We start from the raw sequence: 15,514 nt of genomic DNA, 5'->3' as shown, positions 1-15,514 counted from the left end.
ATTGGGCCTTAAAATAAAGTGACCATATAATTTTTAAAGCTTTATTACAACTTAACTTAACTTATTGTGAGATATTATTATACAATGAAATAACTGTTTTTATTTTAATATATTTTAAAACAGAATGTATTTCTTTGATGGCTTTTCAGCAGCTATGATCCTTCAAAAAACATTCGAATATGCTGATTTTGAGCTCAAGAAACCATTATTATTATTAATGTTAAAAATGGTTCTGCTGGGTAATATTCTTTGAAAAAAGGGATTTCATTCAAAGACATTTATGACATTAAGTATTTCTATTTCAAATAAATGCTGTTCTTCTGAACTTTCTATTTATCAGTTTAATGAACAGAAAGTTCAGAAGAACATAATTTCCTCTGCTGTTCCTAAATGCTTCCTCTTTCCAATAATACCACTTACAGTTGCCCATGGTATATCTAGCAGGGATGAAATTTCAAAAACTGACTCATTGCAAAGTTGGCATCCTATCACAGTACCACATTTGAATTCAGTTTTTTTTTTTACAAATCTTTATAAATGAATTTAATAATTAAGAAGTTTGTGTCCCTATACTTTTGAACACATAGTGTGTGTTTAATTAAAAATGGATTTACATTTGTCATATTATCACTTGAATGAGTAAAGAAATCAAATGGGCGGATTCTCCTATCTGAAGCATATGTGTTGAGATGCTAGGCCTGTTTTTTCCCCTAACACTCTTTGTTGAACCTTTCATCTTTCTCTCAAGTTCTTGTTCTGCCAGACAGAATTAATCATCAGCTATGATGAAAAAAGAACAAGGGTAGCAGAGGTAAACAGAAAGAGCTGCAATATTTCATCAAAAACGTCAAGCATCTGAGGTACATCTCCAAGAACTAAGAGCTGCCAGCTTTGGGTCTGTGTCCGTACACGTGATGTGAATCTTTTTGTTTTGTTTTGGTACACATCAGCACCTCGAAAAATGAATTATATCTCAAGTCCTTTTTTTTTTCCCGAACCAGCTGAGTACGTAAATCCGCTAATGCCACCTGAGCAGCCGATTGGCTGAATCCTGCGTGTAAACATTTCATTTACATCCATTCACATGCCAGACACACAAATGTCAGAAACATACTCAAATCCAGCATGCATCACGGAATAATTTTTAAATTTGTCTTGTCAGACAGAGTAGATGGTGCCAAATTTATCTTCTTTCCTTCATTTGACCTAGTCGTGCTGTGGAAAATTGCATCTACCTTATTTAAGCACACTGCAGCTTGTGTTTGATTTGATTTATTCTCTCTGTTCTCCAAAGGTACAAACAGATTTTAAAATAACAATATTCTATGATGATGATAAAAATGTTTCTAAAAACTGCTCCATTAAGATGCAGTGGCAATTTTTGGAGAGCTCTTGAAAAAAGGCTCCTTTGCACAGTTGACCTTCACTAATTTCATGTAATTTTCTCTGGAAGGACAAGCGCATGCATCACTAGATCTCCTCACACCTCTGCTACCAACATCCCCAAGGACACATCATCATCATCGACTTAGCATGTAATCATGCATGATTTTCAATTGTGAAAAACGTCTCATGAATATAAAATGAGCTTTTCAACTCCACTTAAGAGAAATATGCAAGCACCATAAAAGATACCACCATTTTTATAAAATCTGTCCTGGCTAAGTTTCTTATGAAATCCAGCGCAATTTCCTGTGTGAAATTCACTAAAGTGTGTTGCGTCTTAAATCACACACCACTCTAAAAACAGCTAACAGACACTATAGGCACAAAAACAGTGCTGAATTTCATTTTAAATACCATTTTTTTAAAAGGCCTCCGTGCCTCCATTCTATGTAAAACGCAATTTTCTCCAGGACAAACACGCCTTTCTACATATATTACATTGTAAAAAGTGGTTACCTTAAAAAGCTATTATTTCTACCTGATTTAATCCATTAAAATTTGTTTTGTTTGTATAAGTGAATGATTTTTTGACTTAAATAAAACATCATTTAGATGTTAATATTTTTTTTAGTGTAGACTCCATGAAGATTTACTTTATTCACAAAACTCTATTTGTTTTGCGTAATTAGCATTGTGTATGCACTGCCCAGGGAAAGCAATTTTGCTCAAAAGAGACATTTGTGCATATTTTTATTGATGACAGCACTAATTTATCAAATGATGATCAAGTAAAGGAGAAGAGTTTTATATCTTGGCACACATCCAGAAGTTTGGTGTAGTCAAATGCACTTCCAGCATTTCCTATTGAGGTGTTGGCGTGATGCCGATGTGTTCAGTGCGAGTGCTTTGACATATTGAGCAACGGTGCTCATCGCAGACCCGGGTTTGAGTATGTCATGGGTCATGTTGCCACCCTGTTCCCCGCTCTCCCCTTGACTTCCTGTCTTTACTACTGTGTATGGCAATAAATGTAGCAAAAAAACTGATTGCTGTTCTGCTCAGGACCTGGATGGCCTCTTTCCCGCAGGGTTTAGATTTAACCACACTCTAATGCACCTCGACCATCTAATCAACTGTTCACCCAAAAACGAAAATTCTGTCATCATTTATTCACGCAACCTGTATGACTTTCTTTCTTCTGTGGAACGAAAGAATTTTGTCCACATAATGGAAGCCAATGGTCACCAAAACAGATTGGGGACCATCATTCTTAAAAAAATACCTTCTTTTTTTGTTTTGTCGAAGTCAGTCAGTCATACCAGTTTAGAACGATTTTTGGGTGAAGGATTTCTTGAAAATTACCCACAGGTGTGTTTGATTAGGGCTGTAACTCAACTCCCCGGGACAGTGGCCCTCCAGGACTGAAGTTGAATAGCCCTGCTGTACAGTCTCAATAGTCAAACATCTGTTGCAGTGCAGCGTTCTGCATCCTCCACAACCTAGCACTCAGTCTTTTTTGCAGTGTTTGTGGCGTTACCTAATTTGCATAAATCAAGTGCTAAAACAACTCAGACGGCATATGTTTGTGTAATGTTATGTGGCTAGAAGGGAATTTTCTACCTATTAGATTATGTTTTGTTATCATCTACACCTACCCCAACCCTAAAACTACCCCTTACAGTAATGCAAAAATAGTAAGTATTGTTGTACAGTGTGACAAAAATTACGCTGTATTGATGTGCGCATGCCCAGTAGCCACAGCTGTCTCCCTCCTAGCCTTAACCCTATCAAACACTCTCACCGACTCCGTTTGTGTTTAAGGTCTAATGAAGGTTTAATATGTATTTGTGTCATTATCTCACCGCAGTTCCTTCTACGATGTCTCTCCAAATTGGCTTCTCCCCGGTGCCCTCGCTGAAGTCCAGCAGGTTTTCCACCACCACTTGACCTATGAGGTCATGTCTGGAGAAGCGGTCGAAGTCGTAGATGGAGAAGTGGAGCTTGCGCGAGTGCAGCTCAGCCAGGGGCACGCCAAACTGGAACGTCTCATTAAAAACCGGGTTGAGAGTTTTTCTGTGCACCTGCAAACCAGAGTCACGGAAAGCCCGAGTGGAAATGAGAGAAAGTGAAGGAAATTAGATAAGCGGAGGAGCTGAGAGGGAAAAGTGAGTGAAGGGAGTGAACAAGAGATTGGTTAACATCAAAACTGCAAATGCATAAAGTTAATTTAAAATGCACCGGCTGATAGAGATGTATTTTTAGATGAACTAGGGCACTGGGAAAAAAAATCCACAGGCAGGCTGAGAAACGCAACCAGATCTTAATGAGTCCTAAGAGGGTCTGCCATCTGAACAGTGGATTATTGTAAAAGCAACGAGCTGACTCGCTAGGATAAAAAAAGATACCTTGGTCTGAAATTTCTTCTTCCTATCAGGCAGTAAGTAGATCTTGACATAAGGATCGGAGAAACCATTGGCATCCTTCGCCGGGAGGTCCAGGGCTTTCAGTATCTTAACCACCAGCTGCTCCGTGCTGTAAGAAAGACATGTCAGCGTCACCGTAATTCACTTTGAACTATCTGGAAATTTCTGCGCTCGCTAGCCTGGGCGTGAGTTCATTTCAGCGTCATCTAACCAGCAATGACAAGAGCATTGGTTTATGTTGAAACAGGCTGACATCCAGGCCAATATCAGGACAGCGCTGCAGCATCGAGTTCAGTGAGGCTCAGTGGCTGTCAGATTCAGGAAAACAGGGGGGAAAAAGAGAGGAGGTGCCAATTGTACAACCCGGCTCAGCCACTTGGAATTAATTGACAGATGGACGGAGCCATATTTGTGCTGCGCAAGCTAAATGGATTTTGTACGAACGTGAATATATGAGATAATACATCCCTAATGTGAATATAAAGACATGAATATTTGATGTGTAATGCAATGACTGTGGCCTCCAACACCGGACTTTATAAATAATCCAGAGCTTATTACGAAGCAAACCATAGGTCATTTCATGGCTAGACTGCAGCGGGGTTGTTGCGGTCTGGTGCCAAGCACAGCACGACCGTGAACTTCTGAAGCGCGAGGCCAGTGTTTGTACAGATGTAAATAAGAGAGGCGGGGGAACTTCTGTGGTTGCTAATCAGGCCTTGTTAGAATGTGTCTCTCAGTGTTAACAAATGCGTCACCCTTTCATTAGGACACTTAAACAAATCAGCAACGCTGGGGGAGGGAGAACACAAGAAGAAATCCAATACAGTCTTAGACCGACATGTTGATCATAAAGAATGTGCGATGCCATGGTACAAAATCTCAACCAATCAGCATGGAAGCAAATAAATTAATCATGTGATATTATCATCTAATTTGTAAGTGACAAATTGAATAATTCATTATTGTACAATTATATCAAGACAAGGATTAAAGGGCTATTCATGCTGACAGCAATTTTTAGAGATTGATTTTTAAGGACAGTTGGTGATTTCCAGCAATACGAGCGACAGCAACTGATGTGATCAAGTTAAGCAAATAAACAGTATGTGCAATATAGTTGGTTTATAGTTTCATATACATATTATATATATACTTTTTTTTTTTTTTTTTTTTTTTTAGTTTTATTCAAATAATCCTGAAAAAAATGAATCACAATTTCCATAAAAATATTGAGCAATGTTTTTAACTGTAATAATGTTTGTAAGAAATGTTTTTTGAGAAGCAAATCAGTATATTAGAAGGATTTCTGAAGGATCATGTGACACTGAAGACTGAAGTAATGATGTTGAAAATTCAGCTTTGCCATCACAGGAATAAGTTACATTTTAAAATATATTAAAATAGAAAATTATTTTTCATTGCAATTATAATCCAGTTTTTACTGTATTTTTTATCAAATAATTGCAACCTTTTAATAGACTATAATTTAATTAAAAACTGACCCCAAACTTTTGAATGGTCATGTATATTTATATAATTATTAATGTCATGCTCTTTACTTCCACAGAAAACACATCAGTTGATAATCAAATGACGGGCGGGAGAGTTATAATAGGAATATGGTCAGATAAGTTGTAGATGAACATAACATTTTAAACATGATTCAGATACCATCATCAGTGCAGAAATAACCAATGCAAGTGCAAACAATGATTTACTCCCTAAAATTGTTGGATAGTGGTCGAGTCGGATTGTCTACTAGCAACCAACGGCACAGAGACACTGAAATTTCCTGCGATTTAATCGCTGTCAGCATGTGTGGCCCTAAAGACATGCTTGCTAATAGTAAAATTACATCACATTGCAAAAGAAGATACTTGTTGACATTTCAAGCTCGAAAAAACGGTCTCATCCAGATGCATTTTGAGCTGTCCAGTCTAATATACATTATATCAGTTTAGCGGAATTAGAAATGAATCTCAAGTCAAGCGGCATGCAGCACAACAGCACACTTTAAATCAGCCTGGTCTTTAGAAACGTAGGGTGCCATTAGCACACAGGGCTATGATTGAAAATGACAGGCTCTGTCTTGTCCACATTAGAGCGAGCATTTAAAACCACCCCATACCACCCTCCCCAGTCATGTGTTGCACCGCACAACGGCTTTTCATTATTCAGTCACAGGCCCCCTCCCCTCCCCTCCCCGCCCCCTTTACACTATCACTATGAAACAAAACAGGACCTCAAACAAAAGTCATGCACATGCTGTCTGAAAGCGCTCGTCTGGAAAAAGCAATGATCGGCACTCAGCTGGAATCGGACAAATAGAAGGATAAATTAAAATAATAATAAAACAACATTCGGCTCCAACCCTCCTAGACAATGGGTTAGAAATAGCTGCTATTCCCTCCGCGCCGCATGTGTTATCGGCCTACTGCTGTGCTGATAGAAAGCTACGTCCCACCGGATGTGACTCTGACTGACAGTGTCAACCTGCCCGCTATTCCCAAAATGCTTGTAGCTGTGACATATTTGCATTGATGTATTGCAAACGCAACAGCATAGCAGGAGGTGTGATGATGTCAATTAAACACACATGGGGATGAGAAACAATCTTGGCCGTTAGCACTCGTGTAACATTTCCGTTTGCATTTGCTTTAAAAAGAAATTCTGTTCATTTACTCACACCACAGGTGGGTGAAATTATCAAAAAATATTATAGCATGATATGAGTAATTTCATTTCATGATAACAATATACAGTATAGTTATTTTTGCTGAAAAAAAAAATGTCAACGTCTGGCGTGGAACAGAATAAATAGTTGAATAAAGTCGTTATTTTTGTTTTCTTTGCACACAAAAAGTATTCTCATAAAGTTAACACTGATGTCACATGGACTATTTTAATGATGTCCTTACTACCTTTTTGGGCCTTGAACGTGGTAGTTGCGTTGCTGTCTATGTAGGGCATAGAAGCACAGTGCTCAGTTATTATGTGTTTCTAATCCGAAATCTAAACTGGCTGACAAAGTTCTACCAGTTTATCATGTCTGCAATAATATATTGCTCACCCCCAGCTCACCTTGATTGTTTCAAACCCTCTTTCTTCCGAACAAAAGATGTTAGGCAGAATGTCTAAGCCGCTCTTTTCCATACAATGAAAGGAAATGAAGGGAGATCACGGCTGTTCATTATATGCAAAAGAGCAGCTTAGACATTCTGCTAAACATCTTCTTACTTGTTCCACAGAAGTAAGAAAGACAAGGTTTGAAGCAAATTTTTATTTTTAGGTGAACTTTCCATCTCACGCGCACACGCAATCGTGACATACTCACCTTAGAACTCACAGCAGAACATAATAGACCGATAATGTAATGAACAGGGACAGAGGCATCAAATCATTTATTTGAACTGCTCCCTATGTGTAAGGAATGAGATATCAATCTCCACTCACCCATCTTCATCTCTTTCTCTCCCTCGTCCTCCTCTGTAATTCTGGCCGTAACACAGTGCTGTGTTATTATGTGTTGACAGGCTGTGCTGTTTAAAGTGGCTGGTCATATATAATTCATGAGCGAAACAGCCTGTCTTTCCTTCATTTCTCAAACATCAGCACTTTCCACCATTCTAATGTCCCTCTGCGTGACGGCAAAATAAAGGACCCGGTCTGACGTGCACGGGCTGCCCACGGCAGGCCTGACTATAACTCATTGTGCTGACTGCAACTCCCCTGCTTCTTTCTCCAGCTCGCCTTTTCAATTGTGAGCCCTGCCGATGAGATCTATTTATAACCCACTGATGTATTGAGAGGCATGGATCCACATTGTGTGACAATTCCATACGAGATGCTTCCCCGTGGGGAGAGGAGGTAATGGCGGGATGGATCCGAGTGGACTCACTTGAAGGCGTAGCGCAGGAGGAAGCTGATTTTGCCGCAGGTGTCTTGTTTGCCATCCCCCTGGTCTCCCTGGCGCAGCCGGTAAAGTTCTGGTTTGATCTGCCCAATGCTGGTCAGCTGCTCACTCTTCTCCTCACCATGGAAATCAGGGCTGGAAAGCTGGTGAGTCATGGGCTTAGGCCTGGAGAGAAACCAGAGGGTGAACACACTCACACATGCGCATCTATAGACAAACACAGGGACTGGTAGGGGGAAACAAAACATCTTCGTATGATATTTATGAAAGAAAGGCCTGCCTATCTGAACGATAAATTTTAGATTTTTTGCATTGCATTTTCATTTTTAAAAAATTCTTATTACTAATTCAATTGAGGGGAAAAAGTGGGGAAAATGTGAATGCAAATAAAAAAAAAATTGCATTGCCTTTAATTTAAGCTTTAATTTAAATGAGCATTTTTACGATAGTATATTACAAAAAATACTGTACTACCATAATGAGAATCTAATGAAAGACAAATTACACAAAACTGAGAAGTAAAATACCCATGTGTTTAATTGTCATAACAAAATAAAGGCTGTTCTATTTTATTGTTTTATGCACTATATAATATATATAATAATATAATTTATTTATAGGCCTACATTTCTTTCCTTTTTTGAATGTGGGGTTATGACTATGTTTTTATGAAATTCACCCAGTAAGGTTACTGTATCAAGGTATTTAACCCCAGATTGCTCCAAAGTCGTGGTTGTGAAATTAATAAATATTTTAACCTGTTCTATTTAGACCTGACAAAAATATGGTCCAAATACACACAAATATACTGTTATACTGCATGCAAAAGTGATATACATATTATCATTTAAAAGTTTCGAGTAAGATGTTTTTTTAAGTAATCAATACTTTTATTCAGCAAGGATGCATTAAATTGAAAAAAGGAGAGTAAAGGCATTTATAATGTTACATACATTATAAATAATGAGCTTCATTTCAAATAAATGCTCATTCCATCACTGCTGATTCTATCACTGATTCCACAAAAATATTAAGCAGCACAACTGTTTTCAACATTGCTAATAATAAGACATGTTTATTGAACATCCAATCAGCGTTTTAGAATGATTTTCTGGAGGATCATGTGACACTGAGGACTAGAGTAATGATGCTGAAAATTCAGCTTTGCCATCACAGGAATAAACTACATTTGAAGGTACATTTAGAATATATAGAAAACAGTTATATAACAGTTATAATACTGTAACAGTATTTCACAACATTAGACAATAGGAAAAAACGGTAGCATATGTAAGACCTTTTAAAAAGAAAAACATTATATTATAACATTCTGCACACATTCTGCAAGACACAAACCACACACTCACTCCATCATCCTGTAAAACACGCGCACAGAAACCACAGACAGGAACAAGAAGAGAAGGCCACTGACCTGGTGGTGACCTGCTGCTGGGAATGGGCATTGGGCAGGTCTTTCGCAGCTGAGCCTCCTTCTGTTGCTGGGGGCAACTCGGGAGATGTCTGGCTCAACTTAAGGTTTGCTGAAAACAAGAGAAACCATAAGCCATAGAAAAGATGAAAGGAGTAGTTAAGAGAATGGTGTATAATTAACAACAATCACTGTCTCTTAGGTCTCACAAAGAGTAAAGTAGTGCTTCTGAGTTTGATACACAGCAGGCTTTTACTCACCAGCATTGTTGGGATAAGAGTCCATGTCTAGGTAAGAATGCTCCTGCATCTCCTGCGGACCCCCAACCACACCCCCCACTACCAGCCCCCCTCCGCCCTCCACCCCCACCAGGTCGGAGAATTGGGGGTGATGCTGACCATGCTGTGAGAGCGAGGGATACAGCAAGGAAGAGGAGTGAGTATCTTTCCTCTGCAACAGGGGAGGAAGGAGCGAGGAGCCCCCTCCACCTCCGACCCCACCCAAACTGGCCCCGCTGGGCAGGAGCCCCGACGTCAAGCTCAGACCCCCGCCTTCCTTATCTCTCCACGGCAACCAGCAGAGCTTCCAGGAGACGAAGAGAGAGACAGAGAGCAGCACGATGCCACAGAATGTTACAATGACGGAGAGCAGACTCACTGAGATCTCTGAAACAGAGAGAGAGAGAGTTTGATTTATTACAACCTTGAGAGGTAACAAAAATCCTAAGGAATTTAATGCTTCTGGTTCATATTACAATGAATGCTTCCGGTTCCTTTATAATTACACTAATGGTTTCTTTAGGACTTGAATAATTGGTCCTAACTATATACTAACACATATACGCTATATAAAAAAAGTAAGAAATGTAATGATTCTGGTTCAAATTGCAATGAATGCTTCTGGTTCCTAATAATTACACCAAGGACTCTTTTAAGACTTAAATAATTGGTCCTAATTATATACTAAAGACAAATACTAAATAAAAAAGGAAGAAATAATGATTCTGGGTTAAATTCCACTGAATGCTTTTGGTTCCTTAATAATTATTCTAATGATTATTTTATGACTTGGTCCTAACTATATACTTAATTATACATATATATACACACACACACACACACATACACATATATATAAAAATTATTTGATCCCCTGCTGATTTTGTGCATTTGCCCACTGACAAAGAAATGATCAGTCTATAATTTTAATGGTAGGTTTATTTGAACAGTGAGAGACCGAATAACAACAAAAAAAATCCAGACAAATGCATTTCAAAAAAGTTAGAAATTGATTTGCATTTTAATGAGTGAAATAAGTATTTGACCCCTTCGCAAAACATGACTTGCTACTTGGTGGCAAAACCCTTGTTGGCAATCACAGAGGTCAGACGTTTCTTGTAGTTGGCCACCAGGTTTGCACACATCTCAGGAGGGATTTTGTCCCACTCCTCTCTGCAGATCCTCTCCAAGTCATTAAGGTTTCGAGGCTGACATTTGGCAACTCGAACCTTCAGCTCCCTCCACAGATTTTCTATGGGATTAAGGTCTGGAGACAGGCTAGGCCACTCCAGGACCTTAATGTGCTTCTTCTTGAGTCGCTCCTTTGTTGCCTTGGCCGTGTGTTTTGGGTCATTGTCATGCTGGAATACCCATTCACGACCCATTTTCAATGCCCTGGCTGGCTTCAATGCCCTGGTCCTGATGGTACATGGCCCCGTACATCGTCCCTTTGATGCGGTGCAGTTGTCCTGTCCCCTTAGCAGAAAAACACCCCCAAAGCATAATGTTTCCACCTCCTTGTTTGACGGTGGGGATGGTGTTTTTGGGGTCATAGGCAGCATTCCTCCTCCTCCAAACACGGCGAGTTGAGTTGATGCCAAAGAGCTGGATTTTGGTCTCATCTGACCACAACACTTTCACCCAGTTCTCCTCTGAATCATTGGCAAACTTCAGACGGGCTGTACATGTGCTTACTTGAGCAGGGGGACCTTGCGGGCGCTGCAGGATTTCAGTCCTATTGTGTTACCAATTGTTTTCTTGGTGACTATGGTCCCAGCTGCCTTGAGATCATTGACAAGACTCTCCCGTGTAGATCTGGGCTGATTCCTCACCGTTGTCATGATCATTGAAACTCCACGAGGTGAGATCTTGCGTGGAGCCCCAGACCGAGGGAGATTGACAGTTATTTTGTGTTTCTTCCATTTGCGAATAATCGCACCAACTGTTGTCACCTTCTCACCAAGCTGCTTGGCGATGGTCTTGTAGCCCATTCCAGCCTTGTAGGTCTACAATCTTGTCCCTGACATCCTTGGACAGCTCTTCGGTCTTGGCCATGGTGGAGAGTTTGGAATCTGATTGATTGATTGCTTCTGTGGACAGGTTGTCTTTTATACAGGTAACAAACTGAGATTAGGAGCACTCCCTTTAAGAGAGAGAGAGAGAGATAAATCCTTACCTGCATAAAATACACCTGGCAGCCAGAAATCTTGCTGACTGATAGGGGATCAAATACTTATTTCACTAGTTTTTTTGTTATTCTGTCTCTCACTGTTCAAATAAACCTACCATTAAAATTATAGACTGATAATGTTTTTGTCAGTGGGCAAACGTACAAAATCAGCAGGGGATCAAATAATCCCCCCCCCCCACTGTGTGTGTGTATATATATATATATATACACATACACACACACACACACACACACACTCAACCTACTCATCACCTAAATAAATACTCAATAACCTAATAAAAAGTAAATAAATATAAATATATATAAAATAAAAAAAATAAATAAAGTTCCATTCAAAAACAGTTAAGGTATATGTCTATATTTAAACATTATTTTATTTTAAACAGCAATCAACAGTTTCACAAAGTAAAACTTACAATGAATACAAAAAACACAAACAAAACTACTCCATTCAGTAAAAACAATCCTTTGTAAAACACACACACACACACACACATATATAATATTTAATTGATATTAATATTTCAAAATTTTGAATTGTTACATGAAAACAATCATATATTACATTGATTTAAGTATCACAAGCCTTAAGTACACACAGCAGGCATTCTCGGTTGAATTCGAGTTGTGGTTCAGTGATCGATTCAGTCAGTGAGTGAGTCATTAGACTGATTCAAACTGACAACTCGTCTTTTTGACCAGTTCATTATAAAGAACAGATTTTGTGACTAAATCCTACTCCGCTGTCAAAATCCTACCCTGCTGGGACCCCAAGGCAATATTAGAACTTCTTTTGGGTACTCTAGCGAGTGCTTGTTTTTAAAAAAATAAATAAATAAATAAAAAAGTGCTGCCTTAACTATGACTTCTCTTTTATTTTTGACTTCTCGTCTTTTTATTATCGGTGTATAATTTTGCCATCTTTCTCTCTCATCACATTCAATTGCCATTGCAAACTCTTTTTTCTTTTTCCTTGAACGCAGACGTTCAAGAACCATTAATGGCAACGAACATCGTGGAAATCAATCGGTTATGGTACAGTATTTTTTTTAAAAATGCAACTCAGTTCTCAGTTCCCAACTCCAGGTAACAAGCTTGATTGCATAACCTGGGAGGATGAACGCAGAGATATTTGAAAAGAAAAATGTGCAAATGAGGTAGCGTTGGCAGACAAATGCTGCGCTTAGGGAATGACTGGGAGAAACTGAAGGAAGTGCACAGAGAGAGAGACAGGATCAGAAGGAGAAAAAGAAAGGAGATGGTGCATTGTGCCTGTAAATTACCACCGGCTCTCCCAACATTCACTAGCTCTTATCTGAATACAAAGCCAAGAAAACGATGGATTTATTTCCAAGCAGAAGAAGTGTCAATGCCAATGACAATTTCCACAAAGATGTCCTCTAAACTGTGATTAAGCCTCATGACTCTGTCTCTCACAGAGTATGAGCTTTCAATCATGCAGCCTTTAATAACAATTTCTTAGGGTGCGCATGAGTGAGTCACTTGAAAAAATGAGACTTTGGCAACTCAGTTTCAGCACCAGACTGAGTAGAACAGCAACTCTCCAACAAGCAGGACAAACAAGTGCCTGCCAATCAAGAAAAACAAAGGGCCTGTCTGTCAGCCTGACTCTCAAGAGCTCTATTCAGATCTCACACCCACATAGTTCCTCTGCTTACCCTGCACTCACATCACTTCCTCAGACGCAACACCCACCAGCTCTAAAAGCCCCCAGGGTAGTTCTACCTTGAGCTACTCTGTAATTTCTATTATGCAAGGAGGTTATATTGTATGACTGTCAGCTCGCCCTTTATTTCCTTTCCGCCATGCCGTCTTTCTCAGTTTTTGTTCCACCATCTTTGCTTCTGCTCCCAACTACTCTGTTTTCCTCCATGTATGGTTCACACATTCGCAGATCTCCAAAGAACCAGTCTGGGTTGGGCAAAAGTCAGAGCTGGCTCCCTTTCAATAATTTATCATTTTAATTGATTTGGCCACATATCACAGGATGTTGGAATGGAATTTAAACTGGAATAACAGGAAGAGGAATTCTTTGGATTGCAAACAGTCATAAAACAGAGGAGATTTCAGTAATCCAACATAAAATGGGTTTGGCTCTCCTTTGGAAGCCTTTGGTAAAATTAGAATATTGTGAAAATTGTGTTCTCACACCATGCTTCATAACATGAGTGCAGTATATAATATAATATAATATATATATATATATATATATATGTATGTATGTGTGTGTGTGTGTACTGTATATACACACACACATACAGTACATTATATATATATATATATATATATATATATATATATATATATATATATATAGTAAAAAGTAAATAAATAAATAAAAATAACTAAATAAAATTAACTACCTCCTTAAATTCATCTTTGGTTTTCAACCTGAGCATTTCAAAAAATACACATATAATTTTAGTGTGGTAAAATCTAGAAAGATTGTATAAAGATGCAAATCCAAATCTAGATTAACGGCTGTCTTAGGCTTAAGGTTAAAAATACTTATTTTTTTCTGTTTCACCCTGCTACTGTATGCTTGATGGCATTAATACCCTTCAGCAATAGTGCACATATGGGCCATACTATGAGCAAACAATTATGAAATTTTGATTTCACTTCTGAAACCTTGGCATGACTGCATACGCACACAATCTCTTCTGAAACGTAACAGGAAAGACATCATGCTTTCCATCTTAATCTAACACCACCTTCATCGTTTGTCTCCTTTGCCTCTCCTGTGCCCTCCTCCTCCTTTCTCCCCCTCCATCTTACTCCTCTCCTTCCACCCCTCTCATCCTCCCTCTTGCTGTTTTCCTTCTTCCTTTCTCTGTACTTTCTGTCTCTCTTTGGTGAATAATTCATCAGTCTCTGTATGTCATTAATCACTACTTGTTCAAAGATATGATCAGAGAGAGAGACAGAGGGAGGAGAGAAGGGACTGATCTGTCAGCTCGAAGAACAAGACATAGATAGAGAGAGTGAGAAAAAGGTAAATAGGAGGAGAAAATGGAAGAGAGTGGGACAGGAAAGGAGATCAGAGATATCAATGGAGGAAAGAGGGAAATGGAGAAAGAAGGCAGTGAAAAATTATAAAGGGAGACAGAGGAAGGAAGGACGATTGCAATGAAGCAGTGGTTCTCAATCTGTGATATGCAGGTCACTGTGTTTGTAAAGGATTAAAAAAAGAACTAAAACACATTTATAAATCTTGATAAATAATAGATTTCATTAAAAATTCTAAATACAGCCATTTTACATATTCAAAATATAAAAGACAAAATGCACCAACATTAATTAAAGCTGCAGTCCGTAACTTTAGGTGCTCCAGCGGTTAATAAACAACTACGCGTCTTGCAGAAGAACATTGTAGCCGGAGCTACTTCTCTCTGTTCATGTCTATGACGAATCACGCAGGTACTGGGCTACTCTGCAGTGGTACCTACCCGAACCAGTCTAAAATAGTCCGAATATAAACACTTATTATAGGTGTAAAAACAACGGTTTGGAAAATGGATTCATGGTGTACTCGCTTATTATATAAATTTTGTGAATTTTGAACAAAAAAAGTTACGGACTGCAGCTTTAACTAATAATAAAAGCATAAAAATAATTACCTATGATAAAATTTCTGTTGTCTCAATTCAATAACATTACTACCTGTCAAATGTTCGATGCACTCTATTCAGGTTCATTAGCTACTAGATGTTAATTTTAATGAAATGTGAACAATGGCAAAATTATGGATTGCTAAAAGAAAGGCTATTTTAAAAGAGCCTCAAGTTTCAAAGCTATAAACAGAATAATTTATATTCTACTTAATGTAGGCAGCTGTTGTTTCTCCCCAGACCTGGAGTGTTAGGTGGG

General features: G+C 38.6%; 1 protein-coding gene across 1 annotated transcript in view; it reads right to left on the bottom strand.

Annotated features, from left to right (window-relative positions):
* The window catches only part of syt3 (synaptotagmin III), a 42,987-nt gene that overhangs the window by 12,511 nt on the left and 14,962 nt on the right, over positions 1–15,514 (bottom strand). Inside the window, exons 4-8 of the mRNA XM_058771719.1 lie at positions 9,415–9,819; positions 9,158–9,266; positions 7,711–7,890; positions 3,792–3,918; positions 3,249–3,467 (exon numbers count right to left, since the gene is read on the bottom strand). Coding sequence (XP_058627702.1) covers positions 3,249–3,467; positions 3,792–3,918; positions 7,711–7,890; positions 9,158–9,266; positions 9,415–9,819 — 1,040 coding nt within the window. The remainder of the gene's footprint in view (positions 1–3,248; positions 3,468–3,791; positions 3,919–7,710; positions 7,891–9,157; positions 9,267–9,414; positions 9,820–15,514) is intronic.

The sequence above is a fragment of the Onychostoma macrolepis genome, chromosome 03 (genome assembly GCF_012432095.1).
Source record: "Onychostoma macrolepis isolate SWU-2019 chromosome 03, ASM1243209v1, whole genome shotgun sequence".
In the NCBI taxonomy this organism is placed as follows: domain Eukaryota; kingdom Metazoa; phylum Chordata; class Actinopteri; order Cypriniformes; family Cyprinidae; genus Onychostoma; species Onychostoma macrolepis.
This window is presented reverse-complemented; position numbering and strand designations above follow the sequence as displayed.